We start from the raw sequence: 27,600 nt of genomic DNA on the forward strand, positions 1-27,600 counted from the left end.
GCCGAGGTCAGAACACCTCTCTCTGGAATATCATCCCTCCAGAATGTAGCCCATCTTTTGGAAGGCCCTGAAGTTGTGGTCCTGCCAGTGAGCCTGGAGAACCCAGAGCTGGATGGAGCCCATTAAGTGGCTGATATGACAGTGTGTTGTTATTGGGGGTGGGGAGGTTATCATTTTTACTTCTTTTATGGTTTTTATTTCCTGTAAGCCACCTTGAGTAGCTGTGAGCGAGTAGGTGGCAATATAATTTTTTCCAAATAAATAAATATAATCTTAAAGGTAACAGTCTTAGTTTTGATTCTTTATGCTTTTTACCCCCCACTTGAATGTGTAATATTTTTATGGATCAAGGTTTAGCTACTGTTATGGAATCCAGGGGTCAACTGTTTTTGAGACTTAAGAGTTTATTTTCAGGAGGAGAGTGTAGATTGGGAATATGAAGTGATTGAGAAAAAATAAAATACTTCTAGCAATGTACAAAATGTGTTATCTTTTTAAGAGAAAAGCATAGAGCTTTTACATTTAGCTGAAGGCAGACAGAAAGGAAATTAATTCCAAATTGTCTGAGAGCCAAAACCCCTTTTCAGTTCTTGAGTAAAATATCATTATTTCACAAAGTATTTTTGGAGAGTCAGTGACAGTCAGTTCAAATGTTCTTAACACTTACCATGGATTCAAATTTCCTAAATTGGTAATCACAGTTATCGAGTTTCTTTACGAGTAGGGCTTCCCATTGACTTCTGCCCAAAAAAACGCCCCCAAAAAAGAAATGGCTTTATATTAGAAAGAATATGGCACAGTTACAAGCTGAAAAGGGTGTCATTTTATTCCAGAAATACCATGAAGTGCTGGGAAGGAGGGAGGGAGAGAAACATATTCCTACATTTGTAACTCTCCTAAAAATAATTAGTGCATTTTATGTTCAAAACTACATACGGTATTGATGGGCTGTACAAATTCTGCTTTTTTTTATATCTTCAAAATGCTGGAAGGTAGATAGGTAGATAGATAGATATGATATAGATGACAAAGAGAGAGAGAGAAAAAGAGAAAGAGAGAGAAAGAGACAGAGGGGGAAAAAGAGAGAGAATGAGGACACATGGAATGAGAAGGAAATATAGGGACCGTAGGTAGATGAATGATGTAGATGGATAGATTAGATAGATGATATAGATGACAAAAAGAGATAGATAGATAGATAGGAGATGATAGATGATATAGATAGAAAGATAGATAGATAGAGAGGGAGAAAGATGGATTTATATAGCACCATTCAGATGAAGGAGAAATTCTAAGCGCTAGAGGAAAAAGTAATAACAGAAATTTAGGAAAGAAAGAGAGTGGCAGGCATGCATCAGACCCACAACAATCCAGAGGGGGGAAATGAAACCACTTCTGATCAAGATTATCCGACCAGGGATAACAGAGACCCGCAGCCAGCTGCAGGCTGGAGGGTGCAGTCTGAGGCAGCTTCGTGGTTCGTTTTTTCAGCTGCACCGTCGACGAGAGAGACCACGTATTGCTAAAAGGTGGACTGTGTATTGCTAAAGCCACTCCAAAACGAACGAGAGGGCTGGGCTGCGTGAACTGCATAGGTTAGCTCTCCCTGTTTGGCTTTAAAGGAACCGCGAAGGAAGGGTGGTCTTGCGCGGCCCCCCTTGAGGCTTCTGCGTCGTTGGATCTCGCAGGACGATTCTGACAACGGCCCTGCGCCCGGGAGTCGGCACAGGCTCACGTCTCCAGGGAGGTCATCCTCGTTGGCGGCTGCTGTTGCGAGAGAGAATTATGTCAGTCTGGCAGGCAACCCACCAGTGGATTCGGCTCCCCACCGCCGCGATCCAAAGATCTACAGGTAGTCCTCGATTTTACGGCCGTTCGCTTAGCGACTGTTCAAAATTACGCTGGATCTCCCAAAAGGGATTTACGTCCTCCCGGTTCTGTGCCTGCATTTCGGGTGGTGGGCAATCATTTGCGGTGTCCTGACTGCAAATAACTATGTGTTTGCCGAAAACAAGCATGTAACTTCTGGTTTTCGGCAAAAATGCCCCATCGTGCACAAATGGCCTCGTTTAACAGCCATGGTGATTTGCTTAATGGCCACAGCACACAAAAGAAAGCGTAAAAATTGAGTTGGTTGTGGGATGACCTGCTTTATGACTGACCCTGAAGCTGACCTGACCGAGGCCATTTTGAAGACATTTCAGTGTTGCCACACTGGAGCTGAGGGATAGGGAGGGGAGGAATAGATAGCTGGGGCTTTGTAGTCGAAACAAAATACTTTCTCCTGGGAATCAAGGTCATTCTCATACCTGGTCAGAGAGAGAGAGAGAGAGAGAGAGAGAGAGAGAGAGAGAGAGAGAGGAGTCGACCATTGACTAGGGAAGAGGAAAAACGTACTTTCAATTAGGTGAAAACCGTGGGAACTTTTAGAGTCGGTTTTCACCAGATCTGTGCCAATTTGATGTATCTAGTAAAACTATGCCTTGAGGAATCTACCTGCCTCGGAGTTTCGCTTGCTATGGGTATATTATGTGGAAACCTGATATTAGGATCCAATTCGAGTCGGTCACCAGAACCAAAGGTTTACTCTTCCAAGTTTTGGGCCTCGTATTGGAGCACCTATGACCATAATGGGCAGGCTCCATTATGGTTGCCAGTCGAGGACTACCTGTACACATGTCGAAGGGCGCACACGTGTTCCTAGAGCGACGGTCTAACTCGAACCTCTGAGCTGTTGCTCCCTGTAGGTTAGCACTAAATTTCACAGGGAAATGCGCTTGCCGAAGTGCGTGAAAACACAGCATGCAAATGAAGGGGTGATCCTGGAAAATAACAATTTCACCGCTACAAAACAGCCACGTTCAGGACTTTAAGACCGGAGAAGCGTATCATTTTATCCTTGACAATGCGATGATTAAAAGCTTGCCTCCTCCAGCCAGTGTCAGCAGCACTCTGCCCAGACACCCCAGTTCAGAAATTACACATTCCACAGCCTTGAAATATATTATTTACAACAACTGATGAAAGCATGATCAGTTCTTTCTGCCAGACAGCTTTTGCAAATCGACCAGCTTCCCAGATCTTTTCCCTGAGAAAAGGACATTTTAGACAATTGATGGCCACGTCCTTCGGTGCTTTCTTTGCCTTCCCAGGGTGATGCTGTTTTATCCTTTTTCTTTCTTTTTTAATGGAGTGAGCCATGAGCGAACAAGCAGAACAAAAAAGGAGAATAATGCTCACCTCCAGATTCATCACCCATGTGGCACGGTGTCTTGTGGGATGGCGTGCGAGTCCGAGAAACCTGCAGGAAAACGACATCCATCCAGGGCAGGTTTTATTTTTTTAAAATTTGAGTTGTTGGCCTGAAGCAGTGGAGAGAAATCCTGATGGGGTTTTCTAGGAGACCTTTTGAGTAAGGAAGCATCAACGTCCTTCCTTAAGGTTTTGGCACCTCATTGTTGGTTGAAGTTGAACTGAGACAGATGTTGGGTTAGTTCCAGAAAATTCTACCTGGAAATTATCCACTGCCTTCCATTTGCAGGTCACTCAACTTTTCCAGAATGAGGACTTATTTTTTAAGTCTCAGAAGCTCTTCATTTGGGGGGGGAGGAGGAGGTTTCTAAACTTTGCTCCACCCACATGGTTTTGACAAGTGTCAGCACAACGCAATCGAGAGGTTATGTAACACGGAGTTTCACTACCAGCTAGCAAAGTGCAGTTCCTCAGACCAGCAGTTCTCCTCCCCGTAATGAAATCCCCCACCACCACTGTACAGAGTTTCTTCTGTCCTTGCAGAGAGGAAGGGGATGGAAAGGGGGAAAATAAATAAAACAAGTCTCATTCTTTGCTCTCTTCCGTTTTCTGGCCAGCTAAACGCGTGAGCGCCATATCCTCAGGGTATCGGATTGCCAGCTCTGGGTTGGCCACGTAGTACGCGTCGGCAAACTCCTCAAAGTAGCGACCAATGTCTGGGTGAGGGATCTCGTGAGGTTCTGGGTTGAGTTCCAGATTCTCTGCGAAAGGAAGGGAAAAGTGAGAAGGGTGGGAGTGTCATGGATAGGAGCGTAAGAGAGAAGCAACCGAGAGACGGAGGGAGCTCGAGAGACGAGAGGCGGCTCTTTGGGCGGCTCAACTCAACGGGGAAGCCAGATTCGCGTAATGACCATGTTACTACCCTGTTTCCCCAAAAATACGACCTGCCCTGAAAGTAAGTCCTAGCTTGACACGTGCGCCCAATATAAGCCCTAATTAAGATCCCGTCCACTCCAGGATGCACAGGTAAAAATTAAGATAGGGTGGGGATGAGGGGTGTGTGTGTGGAGCTGCCCTACTACTTACCTTTGGGGTGTTGTAGCCAGGCCTCGCACACCCCGACACCTGCCTTGCTGGCCCATTTTTTTTCTGGAGCTGGCAAGGCTTCCCTGAAGGCCTCTGTAGCTGATAATAAAGCTCCGGATCGATCCAGAGTTCCATTACTGGCTGCAGAGGCCTTCAAGAAAGCCTTGCTGGCCACAGAAGAAGGAGTTCCTGAAGGCCTCTGATAGCGAAAAGGAGGCCGGGGGCGATGTGTGCAAGTGATGTTAGTCAATGGATGACATCCCCTCCCCCAAAATAAGACCTGGTGCCTTTTTTGGTAGCAAAAAAAAAAGACAGGGTCTTATTTTCGGGAAAATACAGTAACTCCTGTGGTTCACTTAACAATCGTGGCAAGGAAGATCACAAAACAGAGCAAAACTCCCTTAATAAATGTTCCACTTAGCAATCTGGGGCTCAATTGTGATCATAAGTCGAGGACTGCCAATATATTAAATTCACCTTTCTGGAATCTATGCAATTGCTCCTTTTTTAAAAAATTTTTATTTGACCTTGCCAAGCTGGGTGGGACTTAATATCTGTGGTTTTCCAGGAAGGAAGTTTCTGCTCGCTGCTCTCCATCAACTTGAGTTATTTGAAACGAAGGTGCTGAATAAAAGCCCAGGCTGCTGAAATCTCCTTTTTTCTTGCAAAATCACATTTTGTTTGCCACTTGCATTTATTATGCCCATTTTATAGAAAGGCTGCTGCGTTTTTTTCCTTCTTGTAGGAAAGAACAATTTTAGGACAGGGCAATTCTCAGGGGAACAGGGGGGAAAAGAATATGGCTGCGCGCATGTGTCCTGAAAGATTGCACAGTTACATGTGTCGGTGGCTGCCACACGTTCTTCTCTCATGCCCTGTTTCTATGCCGTGGTTATCCTATTTTAACTTTGATGATGAGGCTTTTATGCTCCTGTGTGTTTTTGATGAGATTCCTGGATGTCATTTCCCTGGAGAGGGAGATTTTTTTATATCCCTATAACCGAAGTTGAGTTGTAGACCAAGTTTAGATTATTGAGGCAAGAGGAGGGCGAAGGGAAGAAAGGCAGATAGGAGGAAAAACTTATTAGCAATCACAATCTGCAGTTGTACAGAGTGCCATCTGCTGGGGGGGAACTGATTTATCCTAAGCCTAAAATAGCTAAATAAGGATAAAGATCAAAGTAACCAAAAATAACAGGAACTTTGCAGGTTGGTTTTCCTTCTGATGCTATTCTTATCGTGGAAGACGCAATGACCGTTGTGAAAGAAGGATAAGCCCCACACATGTTCTGCAGGAACACACAACCGCTACTATGAACACTTGTTCTGCAGGAAAGCTCTCTTGGGCTGAATTTCCATTTCAACCAGCACTGTGGACACCGGTTGATTGGGAGTCACTGGAAGTTTCCCCAGCGCCATCAAGAAGCAGCAGAGACTGAATGGGACGTTGATCTACTATTAGCTGTAAAAAGAACCCTGCTGGATCCCATCAATGGTCCTGCAGACCGATGGATTTGGAATCACCAAAAATCCTGCTGTTGAAGTGATACGAGGGGTCCTTGGTGCTCTCTGAACTTGGTTGTTTTCTTGCAGATGCTTCATTACCTAACTAAACAACATCATCACTGCTAGAAGGGAGTGGGGTGTGCAGAGAGGAGGAGGAAAGGAGGAAGAGGAACAAGGACTGTGAGGTCCTTGTTGTTCTGAGCTTCTTTTCTTGCAGACGTTTCCTTTTCCAAACTAAGCAACGTTATCAGTGCACAACCAACCAAGCCCAGAGAACATGAAGGGTTCTCCCCTCATTTCAAATCTTGAGTATGAATGTTCTTCTTTATTCAAATGATATGAAACTGGAGACCCCAAGAATGGTCTGGGCTGTGGAATGACAGTGCAACTCTTCGCTTCTGCACTGAGATCAATTCCTGAGATGGAACACCTTAATATTTAAGGGTCTACCTTTTGTATGATGGCCATTTTACTTCAAGAGCAAAATGCATCCTTGAAGCCTCAAGTTTGCCAGCCTGATTTGCTGAGCAGGCAAATGTGGCAACAGCCACTTTCTTTGTCTCCCACTCTGTGAAGAAGTGACAGCTCTACCCTATTAATTCTGAGCATGACTTATTGAAAAGGGAAACTTTATATGAATTAACTATCCTGCACTGGGCTGTTTTCTTTCAATTTTCTTTCTTTCTTTCTTTCTTTCTTTCTTTCTTTCTTTCTTTCTTTCTTTCTTTCTTTCTTTCTTTCTTTCTTTCCTTCCTTCCTTCCTTCCTTCCTTCCTTCCTTCCTTCCTTCCCTTCTTCCTTCCTTCCCTTCCTTTCTTTTTCTTTCTTCCCTCCCTCTCTTACTTTTCCTTCCTTCCTTCCTTCCTTCCTTCCTTCCTTCCTTCCTTCCTTCCTTCCTTCCTTCCTTCCTTCCTTCCAATTTTTTTCCTTTCAAGTGGTGGATAAGCAAACCATAAACAAGTTTGCTGGGAATACTGCTGGCCTACCTTGGGCAGCATATCTGCACGAGCCATCTTCCACTAAAACATTGTAGAAAGGCTGGTGAGGCCCATGAGGCAGGCTGTGGACATTCATGTTCCGGATCCATTCATGTCCCATCATGCACGCTGGGTCCCAACCGTAGATCACGCAGTTGTAGCCGTATCTAAATTCAAGCAGAAAGAGGGTGCCCAACGCCATCAATGGTTGGAGGCAGGCTGAGAGATTCTCTATCGAGAACAAGGATGGACACTGCGGAATATCTTCGTAAGCGATGTCTGCTTGGGTGGAAACTCTTTGGCATGTTGGAAGTGGGGGGGGAGGAAGAGGAGGACTGTGGGGTCCTTGGTGCTCTCTGAGCTCGGTTGTTTTCTTGCAGACGTTTCATTACCCAACTAGGTGACATCATCAGTGCTAGAAGGGAGTGGGGTTTGTGGAGTGGTGGTAGTGGTGGAGGAGGAGGAGAAGGATGGTGGGGTCCTTTGGTGCTCTCTGAGCTTATTTTTTTGCAGACGTTTCATGACGCAAACTAGGTTAATATCATCATCATCAGTGCTACTACTACGTAACTGATGATATTAGCTAGTCTGGGCCATGAACCATCTGCAAGAAAAAAGGCCAGCTCAGGGAGCAACAAGGACCCCTCATGTCCACACCAAGCTACAAATATTCTCCTTTATCGTAGACATATAAGCTCACAACCTCATTCATGACTGACGGAAGGTTCACCCACGTGCTGCAACTTAGAACAATTCATGTTCTCCTCTTGTTGCTAACAGTGGAAAGCACCTCTCCTGCAACCACATTTAGTACATATTTCTTCACTGATTATGTCCTTTCTGGAGCTGTTACTTGTCAGCAGCTTCATCTAGCAGTTAAGAGTTTGTTTGTTTTGGTTGGCTTGACAAGAGAGGGCGAAAGTCAGGAAGCAGAGTTTGTTCTGAGCCAGAACTTTCCCCTCTGATATTCCACTCTTAAAAAGTGTGGCATTGCAAAGACAGCGTTCACCAATATGTCCCTTAGTTCCCACCATGTTCTCTGATTCACTTAACTATATTTTTTTTAAAAAAAATGATCCAAAATGGAAAGTAGATTATCTGCACTGGGCTGCACCTTTATTTTCAGAAGACTTTCGCATGAAGCTAGATTTCAGAAATACTCTAACCAAACAAGAGATGGAAAAGGCTGCAGGTCAGAGCTGTATGGAAGCCTGCCCAGTTGCTGGGGGTAGGGAGAAGGATAAAAATAAACTGGGGTGATGGAGGAGGTCCTGGGAGATTAAGAAACAGGGACAAGCAACTATTCAAAAGTTTGTCTTCTAAGAAATGTTGGTTGGGAGACGATGGAGAGAGAGAGAGAGAGAGGAGAGGGGAAGGAGAAACAGAAGAAAGAGAAAGGAGTAGGAAAAAAAGAGAAACAAGAGACAGAGAGATAGAAGGAAGAGAATGAAAAATAAAGAAATAAAGGAGAGCGAGAAGGGAGAGAAGAGAGAAAAGAAACGAGAGAAAGAGATAGAAGGAAAGAAAAATAGAGAAACAAAGGAGAAAGAGAAAGAAAGAGGGAGAGAAGAGAGAAGAGAAGAAGAGAGAAGAGAGCAGGAGAGAGAAAGAAAGACAGGAGAGAGAGAGAAGGGGAGGGGAAGAAACAGAAGAAAGACAAAGGAGAAAAAGAAAAACAAGACAGAGATAGAAGGAAAGAGAATGAGAAACAGAGAAATAAAGGAGAGCGAGAAAGAGGGAGAGAAAGAGAGAGAGAAAGAAACGAGAGAGAAAGAGATAGAAGGAAAGAGAAAGAGAGAAACAAAGGAGAAAGAGAGCGAAGAAAGAGGGAGAGAAAGAGAGAAGAAAGAGATAAGAGAGCAGGAGAGAAAGAGAAAGAGACAGGAGAGAGAGACAGACAGACAGAGACAGAGAAAGGCAGACAGATAAGATAATCTATTTAGGAATTCATTCTTGTTTCATTTCTTCTACTTATTACTCTAATAAGAATAAAATAACAGTCTCACTTGGTCATGTGTTTTCCTGAACTGGTCTACCTTACAAGGCTGACAAAATCACACCTCTCTTGCACTGTTGTTGTTGTTGTTTTTGGTTCTACGGGTGTTGATTCCTACTTCTGCAGCGACAGAATCCTGGTGGGACGGGATGGGCAGGCAGGCCCGGCTCACCTTTTGTGCTTCATAACCAGGCCGATGGAAAAGACGACGTCTTTGTGTTTCTCGTCGGAATGGAGCTTCACCTCCGGGCCAGCCTCATCTTTCCGACGCTCGATGTGTTCGAGGGTGTGCTGGACTAGGTAGCCCACTGCTCCCTGCTGGGAGGGGTCCAAGGCCTGGATGTGCTGCAAGATGTCCAGAACCTTTTAAGAGAGGGGAAACAGCTCCCAATCAATCCATCATCATCTTACAACTCCGCATTTAGAAAATCCAATCTTAGGATATTTATTTCATCCTTTTCAGATGTTTAGCATAGGGCGACCTAATCCTCAACTTACCACGACGGTGACCGAGCCCAGAATGACAACTGTTAAGTCATGCCGGTCGTTGAAATAGGTTACCACGCGACTGACTCAATTTTATAAAAAAAAAAATCATGAAGCAAATCACCGTGGTCATTAAGCAAATTTGCAATCGGTAAGCGAACCCATGGGTGGATTTTTTGTGTGTGCATAAACCAGAAATAAATGCTGATTTGTGGCCAAAATAAAAAATAAAAAAACCATAAATTGCACTGCAAAAAAACAAAAATGCAGGCACTCACAATGCAGTCATGAGACAGACAGAGAGAGAGGGAGAGAGGGAGAAAGGGAGAGAAAACGAGAGAGAGGGGGGAGAGAGAGAGGAAGGGAGGGAGAAAGAGGGAGAGAGAGAAAAGGAGAGAGAGAGAAAAGGAGAGGGGGGAGGGGGAGGGAGGGACAGAGTGAGTGAGGGAGGGAGGGAGAGAGAGAGAGAGAAAGAGGATTTAATAGGATAGTGCTTGCCAACAATGTTTTTAAGGTTTATAGGAGTTTGGCCAGTCAAAAATACAAAGTGGCCGAGTTTAATGTGCTCCAATTTTTCAGAAGGGAAGAGAATGGAGAAGGAGAAACAACCAAGCTCTTTAGGAGAAGCAACATCCATCAGCCACCACCATCATCTTTTTTTAATCCCTTGTGGGGTGGAGTCTGGGCAATTGAATGGAGCTAGCAGAGTGTTTTATTGGCGGGATGCCCTTCCTGTTGCCAATGAGGAGTTTTGTTCAGCAGATAGATTCCCAGTGTGCCCAGAGAGGGAAATATATCTGTCTCTACCTAGGATCAAACTCACAGCCTCCTGATTGTGAGGCGAGAACTCCCCCTCTAGGCAGGGGTGGGATTCAAATTTTTTAACAATCGATTCTGTGGGCGTGGCTTAGTTGGTGGGTGTGGCTTGGTGGTCATGTGACTGGTGGACATGGCTTGGTGTTAATGTTATTGGCTGGGCGTGGCCAACTCAATATCACTCACAACAAGGCACGCATCTCCTCGCCTGGCCTCTCATGACTGTGGGGATGCTGCAACAGTCGTAAGTGTGAAAAATGGTCCTAAGTCACTTTTTTCAGTGCCATTGTAACTTTGAATGGTCGCTCCACACAAGCAAAGCACCAGCAAAGGAAGGAAAAAAAAACTCCAGAGAAGTTGCAGAGACAGGAAGTCTAGTCCTGCCAAGAATGTAATAAGGGTTAACGGAGAGGCGGTTTCTGTAAGCAACACCAGAATGTTTCCTTCCTGCCTTCCTTACAGGATTAGGCCAGTAATTTCTTCTAACAACTGGTTCTCCGAACTGCTCAGAATGTTAACAGTCGGTTCTAGCGAATAGGGGCGAACTGGTAGAATCCCACCCCTGCCTCTAGGCCACTGCACCGCTCCAAGCAACATCCATCCACCCCTTTGATTATTTCATGCATCGGATGCCTCACCTACATAGCACGAATCAAAAGTACCTTTTCTGGCCAGATTCCGAGGTGAAAATAGAGTCTCGCTTGGAGCATTAGATGCTGGACGTTGTCCGGATACATGGCCAAATACAAGTCCAAAGAGTCTCTCAGGAGTGGGTATGACTGGTCAGTGCTTTCCCTAGCAAACAGGACACCAACAGGTTCAAATCCAAGTCATGTTTTCATAGATACATTTACCACTACCTAGCTGTGATGTCCCACTGCCAACTAACTACAATGTTAGCTGACCTTTAGCTGATCTGCTGGTCAGCTGACCCTTAGCTGACCAGTCACCAACCCAGACGTTGCATCAAATGCATAATTAATGCTGTTGCTTATACGTTGCCGCTGGTCAAGAGCTATGATGCACCTAGTCCTTTCTTTCACCCTCAAGCAACTGCTGTAGTTTTGAAGTTTCTTTCAACGGTTGGCTCAAATGTTGCTGCCTTTTTAAACCACCCTTCTGTGTTCTCTAACAGTAACAGAATAACACAGCTGGAAGGGACCTTGGTGGTCTTCTAGTACAACCCTCTGCTCATTGGAAGCTTTCAAGAAGAGACTGGACAGACAATTGACCACCCTATACTATTGCTGACAAATGGCTATCCAGGCTCTTCTTGAAAGCTTACAGTAGTGGAGCACCACAACTTCTCCATGGTCAGTGAGAACTTGGACCTCCATAATCAATGGGGACTTGAACTTCCATAGTTAATGAGAATCTGGACCTCCATGGTCAATGGGGACCTGGACCTCCATGGTCAATGAGGACTTGGACCTCCATGGTCAATGAGGACTTGGATCTCCATAGTTAATGAGAATCTGGACCTCCATGGTCAATGGGGACTTGGACCGCCATGGTCAATGGGGACTTGGACCTCCATGGTCAATGGGGACTTGGACCGCTATGGTCAATGGGGACTTGGACCTCCATGGTCAATGGGGACTTGGACCTCCATGGTCAATGGGGACTTGGACCGCCACGGTCAATGGGGACCTGGAACTCCACGGTCAATGGGGACTTGGACCTCCATGGTCAATGGGGACTTGGACCGCCATGGTCAATGGGGACCTGGAACTCCATGGTCAATGGGGACTTGGACCTCCATGGTCAATGGGGACTTGGACCGCCATGGTCAATGGGGACCTAGACCTCCATGGTCAATGGGGACTTGGACCTCCATGGTCAATGGGGACTTGGACCTCCATGGTCAATGAGGACTTGGACCGCCATGGTCAATGAGGACTTGGACCGCCATGGTCAATGGGGACCTGGAACTCCTCTAATGCAATGGGACTGCTAATGCTAACTTTGCTAGATTCTTACCTCTTTCCAATATTTAGCAGGTTGCCCACCATTCGCTGCAGAACCTCTTTGGCTGTTGCCACACCATAAAATTCCTCCGTCACGTGGTGCCCAATCAAGTATTCACATTCTTTGACCGTCAGCTGGCGCCCCTTCCCAAAAGCATCAATGTACGTGTAGTCAAATATATTTGTGCTCCTGACAAAAGAGAAACGAAACCGAGGGGGGGATTCCTTTTTGATCCTGCTTCTGCTCATCATCTCTGGCGCCTGACTGGACCTTCCTAGCTTCCCAGAGAGGAGAAAGGAAAGAAGGGGAGAAACACAGCTAGCCCTCGACATACAACAGTTCATTTAGTGACCGGAAGTTACACCGGCTCTGAAAAAAGTGACTTATGACCGTTTTTAACACGACCGTTGCAAATCCTGTGGTCACATGATCAAAATTTGGCGTATATTTATGATGGTTGCAGTGCCTTGGGGTCATGTCCTTTTGCAGCCTCCTGACAAGCAAAATCTATCATCCTCTTTTAATGACCCCCCTAATCCCTTGTGGGGTGGAGTTTGGGCAACTGAATGGAGTGGAGTGTTTCACTGGCCGGATGCCCTTCCTGTCGCCAGTGCGGAGTTTTGTTCAGCAGATATATCCTCATTGTGCCCAGAGAGAGAAATATCTGCCTCTACCTGGAACTGAACTCACAGCCTCCTGAGGGTTAGGCGAGAGCTTCACTTCTAGGCCACTGCACCACTCCGACAAGGAAAAATCGAACGGGGGAAGCCACATTCACTTCGTTAACTTAAAAACTGCAGTGATTGGTTTAACAACGGTGTCGAGAAAGGTCGCAAAATGAGGCCAAAAATTCACTTCACCACCGCCTCATTTAGCAACATAAATTTTGGGCTCAACCGACCGCGTAAGACTGCACTCTTTTGCAGGGCTGACCCCAAAGCCGTTTGGGAAGCTTCGGTGGAGGTTTTGCAAAAGGCAAAGGGGGTGCAGGGCGAGGCGCCCGTCTGCTGCCCGTGAGGCTGGACGGCGCCAAATGGCGCCGCTTAACATTTTGAAAGCATCGCGAGTAAAAAAAGATGCTTCATGGGCCGGGGAAAAATCTGCTTCTTTCCCTTCCAGGCAGCTGTGCCCTCATCGGGGTCTGTAACCCTGGGAAGCGAACTCTTAGGATTGGGCTGGATTGATAAGCTTTCCGTTCCCATGCCAACCTCTTCTCCCGGCGTTCATGAGGCTGTAGGACGATGTTCGCGAGGACAGATTTCTCTATTACGAAGGAACAGGGCCTTTCTTAAACCGAGCATCACCATTTTGCTTTCACATGGGTGGAAACACATTTATACCACCCCCCCTCTTTAAAAACAAAACGATGACTTCATCTTCTGGCACGGTTGAACAAGAGAATTGCAACCTGGCAATGTTTAAACCAGGGGTGTCCAACCTTGGCAACTTTAAGCCTGGAGGACTTCAACTCCCAGAATGCCCCAGCCAGCTTTGCTGGCTGGGGCATTCTGGGAGTTGAAGTCCTCCAGGCTTAAAGTTGCCAAGGTTGGACACCCCTGGTTTAAATGTACCTGTCTGCTTTGGAAGCCATATTCCATGCTGCCACATTGCCTGAGAAAGTGTGTGTGTGTGTGTGTGTGTGTGTGATTTCAATTGAGTAGTTCTAAGTAGACAAAATAAAATTCTTTGCTTCGTTCAAGGTTATTAAGCAGCAGAGAAAAAGGATCTTAACTCTGGGACAGATCGTGATTGGCCCATGGGATGGGATGATGGGAGACCAAAGGGAATGGACTGTAGTTTGGGACATTGTGGGAAGTCCGGGAAACTCTCAGTTTTGAGATTCCACAGATGTGCCAGGTGCTATTCTAACAAAGGTACTTTTGAGATTATGCTTGTCTCAAGAGTCTCCCCTCTCGCTCGCCGGGGAGGAATTACGTACGGAAGTGGAACGGAAGGGGGTGGAAATAAAGCTTACCCTTCTTTACCCTGGCACCACCTGAGCAGAAAGTGACTGGGGAAATTGACCGCCTCCAGCTGGACACCCAACTGCTTGGCAATCGTCGAATACAGCACCGACAAGCTGATCGGGATTCCCGTCCTGCGAATCAAAACCTGGAGGAAAGAGAGAAGAACGAGAAGGTCGGCGGAGGTTCTCAGCCATCCAGGTCATGGTTGTCCCAACAGTGCTTTTTTTTTTCCAAGAGGCGATTTATATACGGTGATTTTAGTTTTTATTGATTATTTCGTAGTAGAATTTTTAATGGTACATTTACGGAGCGTTTTTATTTGTTCTGATCTCTGGTCTAGGGACTGTAATAAATTGAAGTGAATGGAAAACCGAAATATTAGGCTAAACATTTATCCTTGCCTGGTCAACAACGCCTTACCTGATGGATGTATGAATTCTGACAGTTGTAATAATCCACCTCGTTCCCTCGGTACTTCAACTGCTCATAGAGGACGCAGTTCATGGCGTCGAGAACCTGCCTCTGCAGCTCCACCTGAGAGACGATCAAGGCCTCTCCTTAAAAATAAAATGAAAGGCAACGAAAATAAGAGAAAGGAAGGTTCTCCTTCATTTGTACCTCATCTTTCTTCCATTAGAGTTGTCACCGAGTTTTCTCAGCAAGGCTGGTCAGGTTGATAAGAGGATGGATGATGGGTCCCTAAAGGGACCTTGTAAGCCAGATAGGCAGCATACAAATTTAATAAGAGAAATAAAATAAAGGTACGAGAGTTTCCACCACATCATCTCGTTTGGTTTATTTAAACTAGCGAAGGCAATTCTTAGTTCGATAGTTCATTTCTCCCTTTGGAGTAGGTAACCTCTCCTCTTCCTGTTTTTCCACAAAACTATCAGAGGATAGAGACATTATAGCACTTAGGACTAGGACGTATATACCGCTTCACAGTGCTTTTACAGCCCTCTCGAAGTGGTTTACAGAGTCAAACTCTTGCAAACCCCAACAATCTGAGTCCTCATTTTACCCACCTCGGAAGGATGGAAGGCTGAGTCAACCTTGAGCTGGTCAGGATCGAACTCCTGGCAATGAGCAATGAGTTAGCCTGCAATACTGCATTCTAACCACTGTGCACCATGGATGGATAGGAAGAAGGAAGGATGGAAGGAAGGAAGGAAGGAAGGAAGGAAGGAAGGAAGGAAGGAAGGAAGGAAGGAGGGAGGAAGGGCAATAGCACTTATATATTGCTTCACAGTGCTTTTACAGCCCTCTCTAAGCAGTTTACAGAGTCAGCCTCTTGCAAACCCCAACAATCTGGGTCCTCCTTTTACCCACCTCAGAAGGATGGAAGGCTGAGTCAACCTTGAGCTGGTCAGGGTCAAACCGCCGGCAGTGGGCAGGGTTAGTCTGCAATACTGCATTCTAATACTGCTTCAGGAAGGAAGGGAGGGAGGGAGGGAGGAAGGAAGAGCAATAGCAATAACAGACTTATATACTGCTTCACTGTGCTTGACAGCCCCCTCGAAGTGGTTTAGAGAGTCAGCCTCTGGCTCGCAACAATCTGGCTCCTCATTTTATGGTCCTTGGAAGGATGGAAGGCTGAGTCGACCTATGCTCTTCAGGTGTGGATGAATGACAACTCCCAGCATGCTCTGCTGCTGGACCTCTTGCTGCTGGAAGCTGCTGTGCAGTCACATCTTTATTTTTCCACCTTCAGCAACTTTTAGATGCGTGGACTTCACGTCCCAGAATGCTCAGCATCAACCATACTGGCTGGGGAACTCTGGGAGTTAACTAGCCACCCATAACTTGATAATCCAAGTTACGCACTCACGGGTTAAATTTATCCATGAGTCAGGTCCAAAATTTGCGGCCGAGACTGCCTACCCCGGTTGGATGGGTTTCACCGCAGGTCTGCCACAGAAAAAGCTGACCCAAGAGAACTGGGCTTAACGCCATACCTGCTTTTCGCTCCACTGTGGGATGCCTGGGGTTTTTGGATTTGAGAAATGTACACACTTTAGCAGCAATGTCATCAATCTGAGCTTGGATACTCTTGAGGGAGATGTCTGACAAAGGGTTACAGTATTGGTCAACCAGCACGGCCCCTACGAAAAGACAAAGACAGATCCAGGAAATGGGTTTGGGAGGGCAGACAGCAATAGCACTTATATTTATACACCGCTTCACAGTACTTTACAGCCCTAAGTAGTTTTACAGATTAAGCCTCTTGCCCCAACAATCTGGCTCCTCGTTTTACCGACCTCAGAAGGGTGGAAGGCTGAGTCAACCTTGAGCTAGTCAGAAATGAACCCCTGGCTATGGGTAGAGTTAACCTGCAATACTGTATTCTAACCACTGGGAGGGAAGGAAGGGCAGTAGCACTTAGACTTATATACTACTCCATAGTGCTTTCACAGCCCTCCCTAAGCTGTTTACAGAGTCAGCCTCTTGCCCACCCCCCAACAAACTGGCTCCTCATTTTACTGACCTCAGAAGGATGAAAGGCTGAGTCAACCTTGAGCCAGTCAGGATTGAACTGCTGGCAGTCGGCAGAATTAGCCTGCAATACTGCATTCTAACCACTGCGCCACCATAGCTCAGAATCTCATTGTAGACAGATCAACTGCAATCTATCTATCTACATAGGACAGATATGAGAGACTACAATCCTAAGCGGAAACGTCGTTTTTATACAGAATGGTAAGAATCACAGAGCAGACCTTTAGGTGAAGGCCCCACTAATGTAGGTGCTTGAAACCAAACTAGACCAGTGTTTTTCAACTTCGGCCAGTTTATGTTGTGTAGACTTCAACTCCCAAAATTCTCCAGCCAGCATCCCTATGTCTTAAACTGGCCATGCTTGAGAAACGCCAAAATAGAGTTGGCTGCCCAACCTCAGTGTGAAATATATGGATATATTTTAACATTTAAATTTTTAAACTTTTTAACAGGGTCATTTTTTTTCACTGAAAGACTTGTCTTTTTCAACTGCTCTTCTTTGGAATTTCTTTCCTCTTCAGTTTTAGAATCGTCTATGCTAATCTCCCATTCCTTTAAGCAACCCTTCTGCCTTATTTTTGTACAGTTCTTCAGACTGCTTCCTACAAATGTGTCTTCCAGCCTTACAAATGTGACACAGTGTCCATGGCAATCTTTCTGGGACGTTACCAACCTTCTAAAAAGGATTGCTCATCGGCTGAGTACTCAAGGTAAGTCTTCAGTTTCTTTAAAATGTTCTGTTGCCGCAGGAAGTAAAGAATTTTCTTTGCATAGTATTTCCAGGTCAGGCCCTTCCTGCAGGGTAAAGGAAACCACCGTGGTGAGTCACCTTAGCAAGACAGGCAGCGTAGAGGTTTGATCATTTAAAGGAAACATCTAAAACACCTGGAAGAGTGGAAAACAGACTACAATTGTAAAGAGGAATCCTGGATCAATGTTTAAAAATGATAATAGGAAAGTGAGAACAGGAAAGACAATCAAGAGCCCAGAGAGAAAAGCAGGTTTTTATTAAAATACTAGCATTTTTTTTGTTTATATATCAACTTATGATAGGAAGCTTATAGAAAAGAGACTTATATACCATGTTATACTACTTTACAGCCTTCTCTAAGCAGTTTCAAGGTCAGCCTATTGTCCCCCAATAATCTGGCTCCTTGTTTTACCCACCTCGGAAGGATGGAAGGCTGAGTCAACCTTGAGCTGGTCAGGATCGAACTGCTGGCTGTCGGCAGAGTTAGCCTGCAATGCTGTATTCTAACCGTTTCTCCACCACAGAATTACAGTCCCATTTAAAAACAATCGCACCCTGCAGACTTGAGAACTATATATCTGAAATATTTTCACAAATACATATGAAAAGTTTCTGTTTAGCTATTTAACTTGAAAGTGATTAGATCCAATCCAGCTTGTGGCCCCTTGGCTCATCCTTTCAGAGGTCCAGATCCCTCAATGCCTTCGACAACGGCAGAGCTTCTAACGTACTGGAACAATTCTTAAAAATTCAAGGAGATATTCCGAGATGTATCTATCTTGAAAGTAGCCCCTTGCTGAACTGAGCAGCCAAATCAAACATCAGCACAGGAAATATTTTATGACATTTTGTATGATGCCATAAACCGTTTTATGACCATTCGTGTGTCATAAAACATTTTATAAAATTTGCCGAACGAGAGTCCAGGATTTTGAACACGTTCTGTAAGTCAACCCATTTGAGGTTACCTTGGGTTCAAAAACTGTTGCCCTGTGATGCATCGTTTTACGCAGTTAAAGCTTACAAGAAGAGAAGTGAAGAGAAGGACCAGGGGAGACATGATAGCAGTCTTCCAATATTTGAGGGAGGGGCTGCCCCAGAGAGAAAGGGGGTCAATCTATTTTCTAAAGCGCCTGTAGGCCAGACACGGAATAATGGATGGAAACTGAACAAGGAGAGATTCAACTTAGAAATAAGGAGGAATTTTCTGACAGTGAGAACAATCAACCCATGGAACAGAAGTTGCCTTCGGAAGTTGTGGGAGCTTCCATCACTTCAGACTTTCAAGAAGAGATTGGACTCCCATCTGTCAGAAATGGTGTAGGGACTCCCACTTGGGCGGGGGGTTGGACTAGATGACCTACAAGGTCCCTTCCAACTCTGACTATCTGATATCCGAGAGTTTTTAGTGGTATATAAAGAAATCCTTAATTCTTCTAAGGTATATCATGATTTTTCAGCTGAATCTACCTCAAAGGTTTGTTAGCAAGATAAGTTAGGCTGGTTTTGAGCTCCCTGGGGAAGATGCAGGACCACAAGTGTAATTTAAAAATAAAACGTAAAGTCGATGTGTATGCCACGCACCCTGAAGAAACCGCCAAATGTTCTTTCCTAGGGTTTTAGACTCAGCTCACCTGCCTCCTGTATTAAGAATGGACATCAGCTCATCTTCAAAGAAGTGGCTGGGGCAATCGAGGGTCTCGATATCAGTGAAGCCATCGCAGGGCACCTAAATGGAAAAAACGGGGCAATTATTCCACTGCTAAAGCATAGCTTTCAAGAATAATCAGTCCCAAATTCATAAATAAATAAATAAATAAAATCACTTTGGCAGATTTGATTTCTGCAAGCCCCAAATAAAATTCAAAAAAAATAAATAAATGAGAGTTTGAAGCAAAACTGCTTCAATTATTGTGGTTGTGGGGCAGAGTTTCCATGTTTGGGGGGCTCCCAAACTGAGAATGAAAACAAGTTTTCTTTGATTCATGGGGCATATATACCTTTTTTTTAAAAAAAATTGCACGTAGTTCTTGACTTACCACCATTGAACCCAGAATTATGGTGTGGTAAGTTGTTGTGGTCATTAAGCAAGGTGTCCCCACAATCCTGGCTCTCCCCGTTGTGGTCATTAGGTGAACCGTGGGGTTCCTCGGGGGATGGAGGAGGCCCTTGGTTGTTGAACAAATGGCCATAACTTGAGGACTACCTGCATTCTTGACATGCGATTATTTAGATTTGATATCCAGGAACTCCAGGCAGCAATCTCCATTTTATCTCCAAAGGGGATAAAATGTGGCAGCGGCTTTCGAAAGACAGGAGGGAGAGGCACTGCTTAGATCAGAGTTTTTCAATCTTGGCAACTTTTAAGATGGGTGGACTTCAACTCCCCAGAATTCCCCAGCCAGTTTGCTTAGGTGGATTTTTGAAACCCAGAATTCCCCAGTCAGCATACAAATAGGTAACGACAATACATTGGGTTTTATTTGCAAGATCAACCAGGAAAAGAAAAAAAAAAACACCTTACGTGCTCTGAAAAAAACCTTTTGGAAAACGAGGCGACGACCGTTTGAGCTTTCAATCCTGCTTTATGTCTTTCTTTATATTGCTCCAGCCAATTCACACTGTCTGCCTGATTGTAGTATTTCATTAAAGAAGGCCACCTGTGTCAGAGAAAGACAAACCGAATGGAAAATTTGTCTCTAGTCGACGCACAGTAGTTAAAAAATCTGAGCAAAACGCTAACCTTCGGGCAGACCAAACCAAGGTTGTCCTTTGTTAGCAGGTTAGGGGAGGAAAGTGTTACCCATTTATTTTAGGTTTGCTATAGAGACTTTTTTTTTAAATTAAACAAGTTTACGTAGTTGCCCATCTACCAAAAGTTAACAGTAGAGCAGTGCTTCTCAACCATGGCAGCTTTAAGATGCATGGACTTCAACTCCCAGAATTCTGGGAATTGAAGTTCACCCATCTCAAAGTGGCCAAGACTGAGAAACACCGAGTGTCCATTGAATTTGGGTGAGGAGGAAGGGGCGGGGGTGGGGGTGGGAAGATGGGAGATTTTTCAAAGTTGGCTGCTGAGCCTGAACAAATGGCTTAGTATGGAAACAATTGTCTTCCACTCAGCTCTGCAGAGCTGTTATTTTGGGAATCCCGATCAGTAACAGACCCACCACATCCTCCTCAATGACAGAACCTTCTAATTACATAAAATAAACAGCTTAATGATATTATTTGGGTGCAGCCATCAATTCCTTCTTCCTTTCCCATCAGCTAGGGAGGCTGCTGCACTGGCGCCTAAAAAACCACTATAATGGCCTAGTCAAAGGGAAAGAAGGGTCATATATACACGTGTGACTGAATAAATATTATCAAATTTATTTGCCGTACTATGTGAACGTTCTAAAAGATGTCATTGGATTAACGTAATCCAAAGCACCAAATTCTGCTAAATTTATTTACGACTCAGGTCCATAGGCTGAAGAGGCCTGATTCAATCTGGATGGCCGCATAAACGTTTTTAATAAATAAAAGGATGCATCTCAAATAAACCCACTCAGAACTGAAGAAGCTTCTCGGGTGAGAAGTGAAGTGTCTTCAAGGGAAAAACAAAGTCAATCCAGTTGCCTCTTGAAAAAAAAGCACCTTTGGGATAACTATGGCCTGGATGGCTGAGAATCTCCAGGGACAACTCCAATAAACCACATCACTATATCCATGGAAGCTTGCAATGATGCCACACAACCTACTTCCAATGTTTTTTGCTTTTTAGTTCAGGACTTTTACCAATCTCTCTTTCTTTCCCTGCTGGAGAGTGAAATATAACTCCTGCAAGCATTTGCATTAACACTTGCAGAGTCAATAATGACAAAAGAGAGCTGGAAAGGGATATATGTAAATTTTCTCTTCCAGGGAGAAGGTGAAGTTTGCCTGGCTTTGTTCATGTCTTGGCAAAGGAAGACAAGCCTTTTTTTAAAAAAAATTCCTTTTTCCAACTGCCAGTTGGCTTGTAAAACTCCGAATGAACAGTTCAAAGGAAGCAGATATACTGTCTGCACCTGCAGAAGAGGCCGAACCACCAGCGAGTTCAGCGAGCTAAAACTCTGAGTTTGCTTCCAAGCGGCATCCGCGATTCAGAGATTGGCTTTAGCCTGCCAAGCAGCCAAATTGGACCATCCGAAGATTCAAATCCAACCGTGTGGGCTGGCGAGAATGGAGGCCTGCCTTCCAAAAGCAGCCGTTTCTTTGAACGTGAGACTTTCTGGCAGACTTTCTGGAGTTATTGACCTGTTCCTTTGGGCCGGGCTCCATTTGAAGTAATTACATCGGAGGCCTTTAAAATCCTCTTCCCTGCAAAATTCGGGTCGGGAGGAATTATTCTCTACCCGCTGCCTAAAAAATAAACAGTTGCAATAATAACGTAGCCGTGTGTGTGTGTGACCGTATTCCAGGCAAAGAGTCATTTGGCACCCGCTGGCCTTCATTGCCACTCAATTCATCTGTCACTGAAAAGGAACTGCATAAGGCAGAGATGAAAGCAAGCAGATACAAAAAAATAAATAATAATAATCCAAAAAATAGGAGAAGCTTTGGGAATAGCAAAGTCAGTTACTGGAAGCATTCCTCACAAACCCTGCCTTTTGTCAACTCCAGATAGTAAAATAAAAAAAAAAAAAAGTTTAACCTAAGCAAGGACAACCAGATGCCTATTAAAGAGAGTAGATAAAAGTATTTTTAACTAGGAAACATGTCACTGGCGACTCAGCCGAAAGCTTTTGAAATAAGAGAGAACAGATAGGTAAATGATAATCTAGCATGGTAGTATGTATATATGTATGATGTGTGTGTATGTGTGTGTATGTATACACACACACACAAAGCTTAATATTCTGGACAATGTCAGCAGAAGCTGATGAAAGCTTAGTTAAGTATAATAAATATAATTTTAGTTCCGGAGATCGCAAGATACACACACACACAAACACACACACACGATTCATAAGAAACAATGGATGGAATATAATCAAGGAGAGAAGCAAGTTAGAACTAAGATGAAATTTCCTGACAGTGAGAACAATTAATCAGTGGAACAACCTGCCTCCAGAAATTATGGATGCTCCAACACTGGAAGTTTTTAAGAATATGTTGGATAACCATTTGTCTGAAATGGTGTAGGGTTTCCTGCCTGAGCAGGGGCTGGACTAGAAGACCTCTAAGGTCCCTTCCAACTCCATCATTCTGTTGTTTTTCTTTCATTCAATTTCTATAGCCGCCCAACTCAACAAGTGACTCTGGGCGGTTTACACTTCTAAAATTATAAAACAATCAAAACGAGTCATTAAAACAGTAAAAACATCCACAAACAGCAGCCATGATGATTAACCAACTAATGGTACAGCCAAATAACACATTCTGAGCTCCAGGCCCAAGTACCTAGCCAAGTTTTTAAAGCTTTGGAAAAGGCCAACAGGACTGACTCATTCTAATCTCTGAATAACCAAAAAAACGAAGCACACAAAAGATATATTTTTAAAAAGTGGCACCTACACAGGTGGTCCTGGACTTACGACCGCAATTGAGGCCAAAACGTCTGTTGTTAAGCGAGACATTTGTTGAGTCTTGCCCCATTCAACCATCTTTCTTGCCCAAGTTTTTAAGTGAATCGCAGTGGATAAGTTAGTAAACCGGTCGTTAAGTGAATCCGGCATTGATTTTGCTTGCCAGAAGGTCGCAAAAGGGGATCATGCAACACACACACACACACCCGGGACACTACAAACGGTCGTAAGTACACGCCAGTTGCCAAGCGTCTGAATTTTGGATCAAGTGATTGTGGAGATGCTACAAAGCTCGTGTGAAAAAATGGTCGCCCTCTGCCCATGCCCAGAGGCATCCCTTCGCCACCTAGCCGTGTGTTGCAAACTTGGAAAGTCCTTTAGGTTTGGGGCATCACCCTCCTCCTTGCCCCAGAGGCTCTCTGCACATGCCCCAAAACACCCCGTTCCCAATTTGACACCCCGATTGCATCGCATGCTGCAAACCCAGAAGCTCTTTCCCAGCTGGGATTCCATCCGTCCTCCTTGCCTCCCCCACAAGGCCTTCTGCCCATGCTCAGAAGCCTCATCGCTCTGTTCCTGGCCATGCTCAGAAGCGTCTCTTTATCAATCTCTCCATTCCTGGTGCATCCTCATGAGTTGCAAAACCAGGCAGCTTCTTTGGACTTGGGACACCCTCCTCCTCCTCCTCACCGTCCTTTACACATGCCCAGAGACCCTGGGGGCAGCCCTGGTGCAAAACCTGGGAGCTCCTCCTCCTCCTCCTCATGAGTATCCTTTTCTTCTATCCCCGCTCTCTGCGCATGCCCAGGCACCCTGGTGCACCCATGTGTGAAACTGGAAGCTCCACCTGGTTAGGAGTAGCCCATCCTCTACCCCTGCACTCTGCACATGCCCAGACAGCACCTACGTGCGAAACCTGGACAGTCCTCCTTGTTGGGACTAACCCCCTCCTGTATCCCTGCACTCTGCACATGCCCAGACCCCCTGATGCTCCCTGATGAAAACCTGGAAGCACCTCCTGGTTGGGAGTACCCTGTCTTCTATCCCTGCACTCTGCACATGCCCAGACACCCTGGTGCATTCGTGGTGCAAAACCTGGAAGCACCACCTGCTTGGGAGTACCCCTGCACTTTGCACATGCTCAGGCACCTCTACCCCTGCACTTTGCACATGCTCAGGCACCCTGGTGGTGCTCCAGTGACGCGAAACCTGGACGCTCCTCCTGTATCCCTGCACTCTGCACATGCCCAGGCACTCTGTTGCACACCCGTGGTGCCAAACGCTTCTCTCTCCCCGCCCCGCGCGCTCTGCCCACGCCCAGAGGCACCCTTGCCCGCCCGCCCACCCACCTGCGCCGCAGCTGCTCCCGCCAGACCTTCCCGCGGGGCTGGCAGGCCTCCCTCAGGTGGCGGCAGGTGCAGGACAGGCGGCCCAGGTCGGAGGCGCCCAGAGAGCCGCAGCACAGGATGAGCTCCAGCAGCTCTCCGGGCAGCTCCGTCAAGCCGAGCGGGGCCGGGGCCGGGGCGGATCCGGGGCCCGCCCGCTGCTCCTCGGCCTCTTTGGCCGCCTCCTCACAGGCCTCCCGCTCGGCCGCCGCCATCTTGCGCCGCCGCTGCCGGGGAGCCTCCCTGAGAGAGAGAGAGAGGGGCCTGCGCATGCGCGGCGGGAGGGTTCTCCTCCCCCCGCCTCTCCCTCGCGGGACGTCTCGAGAGGCGCAGGAGGCTTTCCGGCCGCTTTTACAGAGTCGGGAGGGACCTTGGAGGTCATCAAGCCCAACCCAGAATTCCCTGCCATGAACTGCAACTCGATGTTTTTAATATTTCTTAGTTGGAAAAGTGGATTCTACCGGATTCCTCCAGAGGTTTGGCTGCAGGGGGAAGTGGGGTTTTTTCAGTGATCCTGCAATATATCCCAGGAAAGTTTTGCTCACATTTGTGGGTACGTTTCTTGACCCGCTGGCTTCCCGGCCAAAACCACAGAACCAGAAGAACCACAGGATTTCTCGTTGATGGTGCAATCATATGATCTCTTCAGCAGCTTGCCTTTTTTGGGTGGGGGGATCCCTTGGTTCATGCTGAAATCTCAGCAACCTTCAGCTCAATTCCCCCCCCCCCGCCCTTCCGTCCACACACCTCGGAGCTCCTCATTAAAATAAACACATAAAAACAATGGGGGAAAGATACGTCTTCTCAGTTATTTAGGGCAGAAGGGTGAGGAGGAGGGATGTTAATGCTGGGAAGAATGTGGGGGGCTCCAGCATTTTAGTGGATTTAGAGACTGCCCTGCTTTTCATGATACAATGGCGAAAGGCTGTCTTAAAAATACTCCTTAAAAATCACTCTCCTTGGAATGCCACAAGTTGGAGAATGGAGCTTAACAAATCTGCAAGCAACCAGAATAGATTGTACTCTTGTATTTTTTGGGGGGGGGGGGGGGGCTTGGTGCTCTCTTGGTTGTGTTCTTGGCAGACGTTTAATTACCAAACTAGGTAACCTCATCAGTGCTAGTGAGTGTGTGGGGTTTGCTATAGGGAACTAATGGTGTTACCTAGTGGGTAATGAAACGTCTGCAAGAAAACAACCAAGCTCAGAGAACACCAAGAATGCCACAGTCCTCTCCCTCTCCTGCTCCCCCCCCTCTCCCCTCCCCCCTCCTCCTCCAATCCCACTTCCTTGCAGCACTGATGACATTACCTAGTTGGGTCATGAAATATGTCTGCAAGAAAACAACCAAGCTCAGAGGGCGCCAAGGCCCCTACAATTTAACCCAAATCTTCTATTAATAAACCTGTAGTTGTTAGCTCTCCATTTTTAGGTACTGCTTACAGAATGTTTTCCTACACTACCATGCACATTAAGCCATCATAAATTTAACCACAGTTTGTTAGCAGCCCCACCATTGGCGGTGCCTGTACATGGTGCTAAGCCATGATCAGAGTGCACAAAAATCACAGGGGCTAGATTCTCTTTAAGGAAATGCTAAAATTGTAATTGGGTGTGGTTCCTCAAACGGCCATAAGATGGAGCCAGAAACCTGGTTTCCCAGGGAGTGTTGCTAGTTGCTAGTTGGTCCATGTTCTGATGTTCACTATTTTTGGTTCCTGCATTTCCCTGTTGACTGTTGCTGATCATCGTTATTCTTGGATTGATGTGAGTCTACTACTGAGCTGTTTATGATACTGGACTTTGTTATTGGATTATCCCTGGACTGAAAACTGACTGCTATAACTGTGTATGACTTGGACTGCTTGTTGGACTTTGCTTAACCGTTTACTGGAAGTAAATACCTACATTTTACTATACAGTGTATCTGTGTGCTGGTTGTGTGTTATTCTTCACCACTCTCACTACGTCTCCCTGTGTGCGCTCATTCTCCTAACGGGGAATTACCTCAACAGTATTCAGCCGGTTCTGACCAGTTCTGGAGAACCGGTAGCGGAAATTTTGAGTAGTTTGGAGAACTGGCAAATCCCACCCCTGACTGGCCCCACCACCATCTATTCTCTGCCTCCCATTAAGTCCCAGCTGATCGGCTGGGTCTCCTTTGGTTGCCCTGCACAGGAGAATGGGGCCGGAAAGCAGGTTAGTGGGCTGGGGAGGGAATGGAGATTTTGCAGTATCTTTCCCCTGCCATGCCCACCAAGCCACGCCCACCAAGCCACGGCCACAGAACCGGAAGTAAAAAATTTTGAATCCCACCACCGTCCCCCGCACTCCAGGCTAAGCCAAATGCATGTCAACCGTATTAACTCCCGGAGGCTGCGTAATTCTCATCCAAACCGCAGCCGTGCTAAAATAACCATTCTAACGAATGAAATTTATAAAGCAGCTTGAAAAAACACAAGGCCGGACAAGCACGAGGCATGGAATTTTTTATTATTATTATTATTTTTAATTGATTGCAATGCGAACAGGCATAAGTATATTTTTTTTCCTTTTTTTTTTTTTTGGAGTTCCATAAAATCAGATCGAAACTATACATAAAGGTGCATGCTTGTAGAACAGTGTGGAATATCTCGCAAACATGAGCAGGTATCAGTCCATGAGAGAGGTGCTGAGCACGGTATACAAATGGAGATTTTTGCAGCATTCAGAGCTCGGAGGAGGTGGTGGAGGAAAAGGGGGGGGGGGCGGCCGCTTGAAGCATTTGTTATGATCCGAACACAGCTCCTTCCTTCCCTCCCTCCTTCCCAAGAAAAGGTTTCCTGGTGTAGGGGTGGAATAGGGTGGGGTGGGATGCTTGTTTTCCAAGAGGCTATGAAATCATAGAGGATCTCCTACTTGAGCGGGGGGGGGGGGGGTTGGACTGGAAGACCTCCAAGGATCCCTTTCCAACTCTTCTTATTCTGCTATCGATCTCGCTCTGCCCACCTGCGTTTGGAAATGCAACGGGGATTTGAACATCTTCAAAGAGGGGTGGCAGCCACCAGTAAAGTAAAGGCACATTGGGGAGACAAGGCAAAAGAGGAAGAGGAAGAGGAAGAGGAGAAGGGTATAAATCTGCCAGGAGACGGGCACCTCTAAACGTTTCAGCACGGCCTATGTTATAAGGTTGCTGTTTCCCGCCCCCAAATTAGGTCTTCCTTCATCCCGCAACCCCCTTTTTGGCACACCAACGTGTTGAAAGTTACAGGACAACAGAATCCGATTTGCCCAGTCTCCACACAGCTGTTTTGCATGGGATCAACCTGGATTAAACTGCCTTGTTTCTCTTCTGTTGGGCACCCATGATCCTGTCGGAAAAGA

General features: G+C 45.9%; 1 protein-coding gene across 10 annotated transcripts; it reads right to left on the reverse strand.

The window, feature by feature from the left end:
• Positions 1-805: 805 nt before the first annotated feature.
• Positions 806-24,487, reverse strand: FBXO21 (F-box protein 21). Of its 10 annotated transcripts, none has more exons than XR_015745269.1 (13): positions 24,205-24,487; positions 19,825-19,960; positions 18,935-19,029; positions 17,223-17,344; positions 16,009-16,155; positions 14,474-14,610; positions 14,062-14,198; positions 12,099-12,275; positions 10,781-10,913; positions 8,989-9,179; positions 6,830-6,987; positions 3,241-4,013; positions 806-1,764 (listed from the first exon to the last, which is right to left on the reverse strand). XR_015745269.1 is itself a non-coding variant. In XM_087942807.1 (12 exons), the coding sequence occupies exons 2-12, from the start codon at positions 19,945-19,947 to the stop codon at positions 3,838-3,840; spliced, it is 1,578 nt and encodes a 525-aa protein (XP_087798933.1). In that variant the 5' UTR covers positions 19,948-19,960; positions 24,231-24,487; the 3' UTR covers positions 806-3,837. The 10 variants fall into 10 exon arrangements, 6 of the variants coding, with proteins under 6 accessions (XP_087798933.1, XP_087798931.1, XP_087798930.1 ...); XR_015745267.1 differs by having other exon boundaries at positions 806-1,767; XR_015745271.1 differs by lacking the exon at positions 6,830-6,987.
• Between the last annotated feature and the right edge of the window lie 3,113 nt (positions 24,488-27,600).

This window comes from Notechis scutatus, chromosome 13 (genome assembly GCF_049901735.1).
Source record: "Notechis scutatus isolate UNSWTSFEM ecotype Mainland chromosome 13, rNotScu1.2, whole genome shotgun sequence".
In the NCBI taxonomy this organism is placed as follows: Eukaryota; Metazoa; Chordata; class Lepidosauria; order Squamata; family Elapidae; genus Notechis; species Notechis scutatus.

Coding starts and splice junctions, on each gene's coding strand:
- FBXO21 (XM_087942802.1), bottom strand. CDS start 24,455: ATGGCGGCGGCCGAGCGGGAGGCCTGTGAGGAGGCGGCCAAAGAGGCC. Junction 19,030..19,824: donor AAAGGTTTTTTTCAGAGCAC/GTAAGGTGTTTT, acceptor TTTTCCATTTAG/GTGCCCTGCGATGGCTTCAC. Junction 14,199..14,473: donor AGAATTCATACATCCATCAG/GTAAGGCGTTGT, acceptor TCTTTCCTCCAG/GTTTTGATTCGCAGGACGGG.